The sequence below is a fragment of the Gavialis gangeticus genome, unplaced genomic scaffold (assembly GCF_001723915.1).
Source record: "Gavialis gangeticus isolate Ggan-Ray unplaced genomic scaffold, GavGan_comp1, whole genome shotgun sequence".
NCBI classification, from domain to species: Eukaryota; Metazoa; Chordata; order Crocodylia; family Gavialidae; genus Gavialis; species Gavialis gangeticus.
The window spans coordinates 57,616,529-57,627,792 of record NW_017729022.1 but is presented as its reverse complement, the minus strand read 5'-3'; the positions used below and the strand labels follow the sequence as shown (position 1 = coordinate 57,627,792).

At 39.3% G+C, this 11,264-nt stretch overlaps 1 protein-coding gene across 7 annotated transcripts in view; it reads left to right on the top strand.

Annotated features, from left to right (window-relative positions):
• The window catches only part of CFAP54 (cilia and flagella associated protein 54), a 308,490-nt gene that overhangs the window by 54,095 nt on the left and 243,131 nt on the right, over positions 1–11,264 (top strand). For all 7 annotated transcript variants that reach the window (XM_019515046.1, XM_019515044.1, XM_019515049.1 and 4 more), the window contains exons 15-20: positions 1,668–1,732; positions 4,287–4,415; positions 4,890–5,037; positions 6,974–7,048; positions 7,135–7,256; positions 10,147–10,317. In XM_019515046.1, coding sequence (XP_019370591.1) covers positions 1,668–1,732; positions 4,287–4,415; positions 4,890–5,037; positions 6,974–7,048; positions 7,135–7,256; positions 10,147–10,317 — 710 coding nt within the window. The remainder of the gene's footprint in view (positions 1–1,667; positions 1,733–4,286; positions 4,416–4,889; positions 5,038–6,973; positions 7,049–7,134; positions 7,257–10,146; positions 10,318–11,264) is intronic.

The window sequence follows — 11,264 nt, the reverse complement described above, 5'->3', positions numbered from 1 at the left end:
CTTTATTGAGGCTTCTAGCAGTTACAACCATTCTGCGTTCAGGGTAAACATAAAAAAAAGGTTATTCTGCTTTTTCAAATAAGATAGCTAAAACAATAAGAGAAACAAACCATAATGCAGGCCTTATGCAAGTTTGGTTAGAAACAGGCCTTTGTGAGCTGAGGGGTTTTGCTTGATATTATTGGATGTAGATATGCCATTTTGTGATCAGAGCTAGCGGATGCCAGAGAAAAGCAGCCAAAAAACAGAACATATAGCAAATGAATGAGCAGCGAGAGAGGGAGGCTTTTTGGACATATAGCTGATTGGAAAGGAGCTTGGATCTGTAAGGAAAAGGAATGGCTTTCTTTTGTTGGGGAACAGGATTCTGTGTATATTCTTTATAATAAAACAAGTTTATGTTAAAGAAATTTCTGTCTCTTGCTGACTTCCTCTTCTTTTGGAAACAGTTAAGATCTTGAATATTAGTTTACCACTTAGGCCACAAATTGAAATAGCAATACCTTTTAATGGAAAATTACTGTTTTATAAAAATTATCTTAATTCAGATATTTTTGAAATACCTGTATAAATTACTTAAAAATCTGATGGTGAATCAGATAAACTTTGCTTTCAAGAATGAAAAATAAATATAAATATTACAGAGGCAGGGATTTTTTTGGGTGATATCTTTCGTTGGACCAACTGTATATTTGGGATAAGCTTAGGTAAGTTTTTGAATGCAAAGCAGTCTTGTACAGGTCACTGTGGACCACCATGGTTATGACATCCCTCTAACAGTGCTATAAATATTACAATAAGACTGTGAACTAAGGGTGGAAACAGACATCACCTTTCATGACCTTTGTGCCACCATAAATATTTTTCACAAAGCAAAATCAAATAGATGTCCAGATCCTTTGTCACACCACAAATGCCCAAGTTTGTGGCTGCAACAAAAGATAGTAATAATTTGTGCCACTTTATTGCAGTGGAAATCTTATTTACTTTATGATGGGAGTGTGGGCAACCCAGATCTGTGACCATTCTGTAGCCACCCTGGGTAGGAGCTGTCTATCTGGGTTTAAGGAGCTTGGTCCTCTGTACTCCAGGATTTTCTGCACTGGATTGGGCCCCCTAAGCCCTTGGAGTGCCTGTTCACTGTTCAGCTTTTCCCACTTCCTGAGATGTTCCCTGGGATTTCCAGGGGCGCATCTCTGGAAACATGGATCATGTCACCTGTTGTCCCACAAGATCAACAGGCAGGACAACAGATGACGTGTGTTTTGCCAAATGAAACAAGTCAGCTGTGCCAGCACATCCCAGCACAGCTGCTCTGCTTCATTGGGCAATGTCTTTTTTCTAGCCTTATACGATTCCTTATGTTCATACACTTTGCCTGGCATTATCTAGTTTGAAAAATGATGCACATTTAAACTGACATATTTTTATTTGCCAAAGCATAATTCTAAAGGTAATTGTCCATCTTTATCTTTATCTTTATCTCTTGGGTTAGAACCATAAAACGTTGCACAATAATTGAAACAATGCAATTATTTCTCAAGGCCAGTACAAAATAACTCTATGTGGTTGCCAAAGTCTTTGGTTACTAATAGATTATTTAAGCAACATTGATGTTATTAATTCAGTATAGCTGATTTTCATCTCTATTTTTTCTTATACAAAAGGAGAAAGAAATGAATCAGAATTACTGATAGAAACTCAAATCTTTGACATTCCTGAAATATTGAAGGTAAAATATATTCCTTTGCCATTGGCATAATATTTGTGAAAAGCATTTTCTTAAATGTTTTTCCACTTTGTAAACATCCTTTTAAAATTTAGCATTTTAGTTTTTTGAAGTTGAATTGTTTTTGTACAGTTGCATCAGTACAAACATATTTCTTAAATCTTCATATGGAAACCCAGGAAATTTAGCCCTTTCTGACCTTTTATAGTCTCCTGTGATATGACTGTATTTTATGCTAAGTTTTTCCTGCATGTTTCTGCTTTTTCCACTATTTTTTGTGCTGTACTCAAAGCAGGCTTTAGCATTCTGGATGGATTTGCAAACCATGCTTTGGGTGCTTTTTCATATGCAGCTGATTTTTGCATGTAGTAGTGTGATGCACAGGATTAGCCTTACAATGTTGAAAAGGGTTAATAACAGGATTCTTCTGGGGTCTTTAACAAATCTAACAAACATGATTTGATAGAATGGCTATTAGAAAAACTTTGCTTCATTTAGTGAGACCCTCTGTAATGAACTTAAATGATCATTTAAGCATATGTAAGCCATGTGCAAATGACACAACTTCACTGGAGCGTTTGCTTTGTTGAGAGTACACTATGTGAAGACCAACATATCACATATATAAAATGTACAACTGCACTTTCAGAATATATTGGTCTTTACATGGTGCACTCTAGGCTTGTGCAAAGCAGCTAGTATTTGCTTTGGATTTGGGTTTGGCTGATATGGGGACAGTGATTCGATTCAGTGATTCGAATCACTGTCCGAAATTGATTTGGCTGAATCTGATTCGGGGATTGAGCCACTGAATCAAACAGGTCCCAATCCCCGCCTGCTCTCCCAGCCCCGTCAACGGCTGTCCTACCTCGCCCCGGTGTCCTGACACTTAGAAACAAACAAAAAACCTCTTGCTGGGGGGGGAGGGGAGAGAGGGCGATCCCTGCTGCCCCCCACTGCCCCATGCTGCATGGGGGGGGCTCTACCAAGAGCACCTAGAGGCCCTGACATCCACTGCAGCAACTGCAGCAGCTGGTGAGTGTGGAGGGTTTTTTTTTGTTTTGTTTTGTTTAAGTGCTTGTACACTTGGGCTGGGTGGGGCAGCCATTGACAGGGTTGAGAGAGCGGGGTAGGGGTTGGGGGACACTCAGGAGGGCTGGGGGAGCAGGCAGGGGATGGGACCTGGCCATAGTCTCCCCCATACTTACCGGCACAGAGCCCGGGTCCAGCTCCCTGCGGCAGTGAGCGGGGACTGCCTGAATCCAAAGCTTTTCCGAATCTGAATCGATTTTGTAGGCTTTGAATCAATTCAGCCGCTGAATCAGCCCGAATCTCCTCTGAATTGAATCAACAACCAAAGGTTCGCTCTGCCCTAGCGTACACTAAATAAAGTAAAGACTTCAGTGAAGCTCTGTCTCATTTGCATGTTTTACATATACTTAATTGCTAGATTTGTTTAAAAGATATTATTTATATATTTATTTAAAACAGAACTAGGAAGTTTCATTGAAACATTAAATCTGTGTAAATGGAACATGGGGCTTTCAGCACAAATCACCATAGGAAAAAAAGCTGTATTTTATCATACTGCGGTGCTTGAGAAACACTATCTCATGAGGTAGTTTTAAAGGCTGTTTTAATGTACAGTCACATATGGTGTGTCCAGATGATCACGGCTATGTGATGCTGCAAACACTCCTGCACTACATATCGCACAATCAGGTGTTCTCTGTGCTTCAAGGGTTTGCTGCCTGTGAGTGTGCTGCTCTCTTTTTGGGTGGGGGTTTCCTGCAGGGATATCCAAGGGTCAAAAAAACCCACGGGGGAAAAAAAAAATGGAACAGCGCAGGCACAGGCAGCACACACTGCTGCAAAGCAGAGCTGGGCCGTCCGGAGCTGTGCTGCGGCTGCCAGCCAGGCTTTGCCTGGCAGGATTACCATTGCTGCAGGCTGGGGAGGACCTCAGGACCACAGGCAAGGCTGCTGGCCCCAGCCTCCCCTACCACCGCCAGGATAACTTGCTGCACACCAAACCACACATCTTCTCTGGGTGCAAGGTGTGCTGCTGCTAGTTGTCCCTGGGGAACCAAACATCTGTGCTCATCTGGACGTGGCCATAGGGTGCATATGCACCTTAATTTTGGAATATCCATAATTTTAATGTGCTTGCCCTTGGAACCATTATAATTTTTTAAGTTTTTGGATGGATGTTGGTAAACCTTTTGTAGGAAATGCTGTACTTGAGGCTGAGACTTCTCCATTGTAAATTTATCTAGAAAAACTTTCCTTTTAAGTGAATATTTTTAGAAATTTCAGAATTTTGTTCTTTACTTGTGTTCTTGGTTATTTGAGCTTGTTTGTGGATATACATATTTATCCTTCACTAAAAATGGTTGAACTTTAAGTCTTTAAAATTAGCCTGTAAAAGAAGAATAGTGTCTATCCAGGGTACCCGAGTGTCTTAATAACAACCAGTAATGACAGCTCTCTGACCTTTATACCCTATACTGTAGCTTTCATTACTACTGTAAGTTGATTGTATATAAATTCATTTCAGAAAAGTCCTGCAGAACAGTTGCATTTTGCTTATGAAAGTCTTGAAAAAGCAATTAATGGAATGAACATGTCTCGCTTAATGACCCTTTCACCAGATGGAAAATCAGTATATGATCACTGTTGTACAAAGGTAAGGCTTCAAAAGTATATATTAGAGCAAAATATATGAATAATGTTAGAAATTTTAGTTATGTTCACTCTTCGAAGTTCTGCTAAATGTGTATTCTTCACCCCTCCCACCTGAAAAGGATAGAAAATGATAATTTTCCTAGTGTAGATAGCACATATTATTCAATAAGTTCTGACATCGCTATTTTGCTTTTGATTTTTGTAATGTATTTTTGTGGTTTTTTTTTTTCTTTGATTGTAAACAAAGAAAACATTTTTATGGTTCTTACCTGTATCTGTGTATTATAATTAATTTTTAATTTTGTTTTTGACTTACAGAGGAAATTAATTTCTTAGTATGATGTAGTCTTCTATACTTTGACAAGTTTCTGAAAATTCTTTAACATTCTGAACAATCTAATAATTTAAAAAATAAATGTACTAAAATATTTGATGGAAATCAAGGTTTACTTAATTACTACTATTCTTTGATCAGATGGATCCAAATGGTCAAAATCTACGTGATGCTTTAGCACATGACAGTGATAAAGCAGCCACAGGAAATCATTTTGTGATGGATTTACATTTAGAACTCATTCGGGCTCAACATCGAATAGCTGTGAAGCTTTTTAAACTGACACGAGGTAAGGTGCAGTAAAGCTAAATAAGTAATACAGATCGATTTAGTATGTGTTTTTATTATATTTTTGTAATTCAGCTTAAGTCATAAAGTCTTAGCAGTGCTTGTTAAAATACAGTAAATTGAGGGCACTTTGTACATTCCACATACAAAGAAAAAGGTGTGTTGATTTTAGCACCAGATTATTAAACCCAAACAATCTTTAATCTGTATTTAGTTAAATCAGTGAGATTTACATTTTAGTATTTGGCTTCTAAGAAGTAATAGTATTACTTCTGTATTAGTATTACAGCTGTAATGAGGCTCTTAACTGCTTTTAAAAGGGTGGGAGAAGAAAGCTTTGAGTGGGCCCATCTACTCCTGAAATTAATTCTAAGTAATAAACTCCAGCACATATTGCGCCACAGTTTATTGCTTCTGGGTGCTGCATTTGAACGAGCAGGTTGGAGCAGCCCCAGCTGGCAATGGGTCTGGGGGGTCAGCCTGTCAGACCAGGGCTGCTCCTACCAGGCGCAGTGTGCTGTGGAGGGGCTGGCTGGGGTATGAGGGTGCTCCAGTGCAGGGCTAGCCAGCAGGTAGCCCCTGCACTGAAGCACCCTCATGCTCCAGCTAGCCAGGCCAGTATCTACACATGTCCTGTAGCACCAGCTTTTTCTTTCTAGAGAAAGGGACTTAAATATTCTATTTTATAATAGTTCTATTCTGCTTTTACTTCTGTAAATACACTTTTAGCTTCTTAAAGTCAGCAAGCATACTGTTCCCTCCTCCAGTGCTGCAGGTCCCCCAAATTCATTTTGTTTGGTCTCATTCTTGTTTTTTTTTTTTAAATGAAAGAGGCATTACAAAATTTACATCTCAGAATTCCCCTTGGAATTTTAGATAGCACAGGATCCCTCTTTTATGATGAGTTTAGCACTGCTAATAAGAGGGCTTCTAACAATCAGAAGGAAGGTTTGGAATGGCATTGCTAAAACCCAGTGGGGGCAAAAAACCTGAATTGCTTTAAGATGAATCTCAGTAAGTTTATGGAAGGGGTAGGGGTGTTCTTGGTACAATAATACAATATAAGCATATCGCATATGGAGAGCTGAGTATTTGATATTATCACAAAGGGATTGAAAGGAAACTTAGTCTCTTTATGGGAGGTATCTCGATATCCACCCTTCAGGACTTCTGCATGTTGGTAGGACTTCAGGGCTTCAGTTGCTTGTAAGCACTAGGAAAAATGTTCTCCCCTGCTAATGAATTATTGGCTTCTGGGTTTTTTTGGGAGAGGGTTGCTTTCTTTTGAAGCACCAGATATTCGCCATATCTAGAAGTCAGACTTTGACTTGGAGGCACTGGTTTTCGTAATGGTAATTACAAGTCTCTCAGGTGCCTGTTGTAGTGTCTACTTCATGTGTGCATGGTCAATCACTAGATTTGGGGTCAGAGAGGAAATTTTCAGCAAAAACTGGCAGGGACCATTAAGGGATTCCACCCTTCCCACTTCTCCAGTGAAAGATGTGCTCCTTTGTTCATCTGAGCATATTTTGATCTTGCTACTTTCTTGCCACTGCAGTTGCTGAGTTTTTTTTTTTTTCTCTTGTGTTTCACATGTGGCACATTATGTAGGCTTTTTTATGTAGTATGCTTTTGTGGCTGTGGTATGTAAGACGGATTGAAATACAGTTGCTGTGGGCTCTTTTGGACAAATTGTTTGCCCCACGGAGATGGATTTATGGGCTGGGAGGCCCCTTTTGTGTTCCTATATAAGAACAGGGAGGGATAGATTGTTTGTTTGTATGGTCATTCAAAGAAATGCCAGTGAGCCAAACAAGAACAGGGAGGACCAGCATTGCTAATGTTGAATGCAGACCTACTTAAAAACCCTGCTAGAGTACTTTTTCAATAGGGACACCACAATAAGTAAAGTAACTTAATCCTTCCTTTCCTCACAGATGTTCAAATGGATGGCAAAAATTTCAGGGCTACCAAGTCTCATGAGAAAGATGTAAATTGCTTTCATTTAACAGGTAATGTATATTAATTCGATTTAAAAAATGTGGTGCACTATTACTACAAAATATATAAATATGCTTTAAAAATATTTATTTTACAGAAACAGATATAATGAATAAAGTAAAAAAGAATAAATTATCCAAAGCTATCTTCTTGATGCAGAAGGCTGCACTGATGTACCCTAAAGAGCTGGCAAGTGCCCCCCAAAAGCAGCTGCTTGAGGTAACAGGAGTTATCTTTTTTGGGACAATTCCACAAATCCTGTGAAATGTCACATTTAAAACACACTAAGTAAATATGAAAATTTCTCTTGCCAAATTCTTCTTGAAACTTTCTGTGGCAGAGAGAAAAGGAAGGAAAGGGAAAGAAATGTTTGACCTCGTTTGTAATGGGATTTAGTTCCAGCTCCAAATTTTGTAGATCTGCATAAATTTTAGAGGAGATGCATGAAATAAGTCCCACCCTGGCATGACCTGGCTCTTTCTACCTCTCTGCTAAAGAGGTTATCTGCTTTCAAAGTTCCAAAGCCATCGAGGGTCACATAACAGGCAGCCAGGGGCAGATAAATATTCATTTTCTAAATGTTTTAGGCGCCCCACGGGCCAGGTAGAATGGCTTGGTGGGCCACATATTGCCCACAGGCCGCATTTTGCCCACACCTGGATTACAGTATTTACAGTCAGCCAAAATGTTGCTAACAAGTAACAGATGAATGGAAACTTTCAAAAGTTTATAATCAAACCTGAATGGAACTTCATGAGCAAAACAGTCACTTTTCTAGCCCCAGGGCTTCCTCACAGCTGAATTTCAAAGCATGATGCAAACTAGAGTGGTGTTAGAACTTCTCAAAAAGATTGTAAGAATCTTTTTATACTGGAAAAAGACAGTCGAAATGTAAATGGCATTGTCAGGATGTCCTTGTGCTTGTGATGCCTCTCATTAGCAAGTGCCAATGTTTATCTAATACTGTAACATTTTTGCAGTCATCATCTGTGGGGGCTTTTCTTTTTTGAGAACAGGTTTTGAATTCTAAGGAATGTTTCAGTACTGTAAAATTCCTTACACATGTAGCTGTTGAGAGTTAAGTCCATTCTCAAACTGTTTGCTATATGACTATTTTCAATTTTAAGAAAGCAGTAAATGCTTGTGAGAGGCAAGGATTTTGGGGGTAATTACCTTTTACTGGAGTAACTGCATGGTTTGAGTAGACTTGGACAAGCTTTTGAATGAAATTAGTTGTTTGTAAACTGTCTTCTCAGTCCCTTAGTAATGCACATCATTATGGCTATATTTATACCACCTACCTCCTGAGCTTGGGACGGATCCTGAGAATCAGGCCCTGCCCACTCACTTCACTTAGTAAGGCCGTCAAGCCCAGCAGTTAGGCAGATTAAATGTCATGGAGGGATTCTCAGTGCGCTGGGGCATAAACCCAGGATCCCTCTAAGGCTAAGTCATCTGCTCTGTCTAGCTGCTGAGCTTGGGTGCATGTAGAGTGGGAACAAGGTGGGAGTTAATTCTTGGTGGCAATCCCAGATGCAGCAAGGAGGTATACACACACCCTGTATGAGTGTGGATGTTGTGAGTTCCTATTCTTTCTACAGAGACCATATGTCCAAAACTCATCCCTTTCTTGGGGATGAGCCATCCTGGCACTCTGGCACAACATAAAGGTTACTGAATATGTAGCTGAATGAAGACAGAAACAGGAATGGATCTAAATGGCAGGCCTCAAGTTTATTAACATCTTAGAGAGGCTTACCTTTCTTGACTTATCGCTGGGATGAAACACTTATTCCAGCTGCAATATGTGATGAACTAAGCATTACCATAAAGGTCTAATACTTACCTGTCAAGGGAGATACCATGATGATGGTGTTGGCCCAGGTGGTTTTACTGTACCTGGCAGGGGCGATCCTCTTCTTCTCAGCCTTGAATGACATGGTGTAATTGAGGGTGGAGACCTGTCCTTTGCACTGTAGGCAGGCTGACCCCTGCGAGAGTCTAGTATAGCCCAATGGGAGGATCTTTGCTATACATTTCGTGGTACTGGAGGAATGCTTTCAGCTCTCCCACTAGCTTTCTCCTGTATCCTTTTGGTTAGCGGCAAGCAAGACTAAGAGGCATCTGAACTTGGGCCCAAGCCTTTGGGCTTACCCATAGGATACCTGCCATGGATTTGGTAATATCTGAAGTCCCAGACTGAAAAATCTGGGAAGCAAGATACTTACCAGTGGTAGCACCACACAGACCTGAATGACCGAGCTTTGCTCAATATGCTTCCTTGATTCTGTGAAAAAGATGAAACAAAACAAAAAAACCCCAAAACTTACTTTGCCAAAATTCCTCCCCCTTTCTAAAGCAGGTGATTAGTCAGAGTCTGGAGTCCAAAACATTTTCTGTATGTTATTAATGCTAAAGGAAAGGGATAGAAGTTGGAAAAACTAAAGGGGCAGGAGCCCTTCCAAACCCTGTAAGAAGTTTAAATGACTGAAGTAGCCTAGGGCTAGACATCTCTCAGCTTTTTGTCTGGGCAAAGGGAGGTAGAAAGTTTGTGGAGGAAGAATCTTGCCTTGCATTGCCCATCATGCACTCTCTCTCTCTCCTTTCAGGACTGTGTATCCCACTATTGTCCTAACCCTCCAAACTTGGCTGTTCTTGGAGCTTTCCTCCAGAATCTCTGCTGACTTGGCTCTAGTTCCCTCTGTGAGAGGGACCTCTGCCACTTCTCCATCTTGGTTGGAGCCAGAATATGCAACTGGCCACCATTATTTTAATTAACTGTCAACAGTAAGCATTCTACCTCTTAAGCTAGGGTTGGATGGAGAACCTGCATTTGTGGTGAAGCCCTCTTCCCCAAATAATTCCGCATTACTGTTGTACATTGTGGAATTCTTGTTTGCATGGAGAGTTTATATAAGATTCCACTGACAATTTAAATCCCACTAATCCTTAATTTGCACCATATGAGATGCATTCTGTGGAAAGACTACTATATTTTGGTGAATTTCAACATATTAGATTATAACATTGATTTTGAAGGTGTCTTGTAAATATTGCATGTATCTAGCTCTCCTTGATTTTTATCTTCTGTTTTAATATTTAACTGTAGGAAGCGTTAACTCTAATTCAGAAGGTTGAAGCAGAGCAAAATAAATTGTACTCCAATCTCAAACAGTCTACAAGTACTGAGAAAAACAGAGTTCCCCCACCTCCTATATTGGTTTCCAGATCACATTGTTCCATGACATTTAAACCAGCTCCATTCACTTCAGATGTTCAGGTAATGCTTTTCATAATGACTCTGTAAGAAGTATATTAAATTATAAGTGGCAGTGAGGAAGGTTGTTTCATCAATACTATATTCATCACAGTGCTCTTTATCATTCTCAGGCAGATTATATTGTCCTGACTGAATAAATTATAAATTCTTATCTGAGTGAGTCACTGGTGACTCACTGTTGTGATCTTCATTTACCTGTGACTTATTTTTTCTCATGCGGCTTGTTCTCTCTGTTCCTACTATATATCATCCCTTTATCCTACCTGTCAAAAACTCATCTTTCAGCTGAATGCATGCTATGCTCATTTTCAAATGGGTGTACAAAATAACCAGTCTGCCACTCTCTCAAGAGATTAATTTTAGTAGTAAAGTTGTTCCAACAACTTTAATAGTATGTTCACAGTGTCTGTAGAAACAGTGGGAACTCAATTGCTGGTTAGTGTTACAAGCAAAATTCTGGAAACAGGCCTATTGATTGAATTGCAAACTTGAATTACTTTGGAGACCATATATTCCCATTTATACCCTCTTAACAATTTAAAAGGTTAAAAAAATTAAACTAATTTAAGGTTCAGTAGTCTAACATCATGTAATACATACTTATCCACATTTAATGCGCAGTACAGTGAATTTTTACAGATTTTATAGGGTTTTCTCCACTAGATGGTGCAATGTGTTTATTTTTTCATTTGTTTGAGAAATTTGTTTTCTGGAGAATTTTTATCTACAGGTACATGGACTCATGGAATTGATATATGAGATGTATCTACTACTTTTTATAAAACCCTTCTCTTCATGAAAAAGTGCATGCTACAATGAAATTTGATTTCATTTAAATAGAGTTGCATATATTTTTTATGGTGAAAGTCAAAGCATCTCAAAATACAAGTTTCTCCTACCTTATGAATTATAAAAGGTTTCATTTTATGGGGAAAAAAAGCTATCAT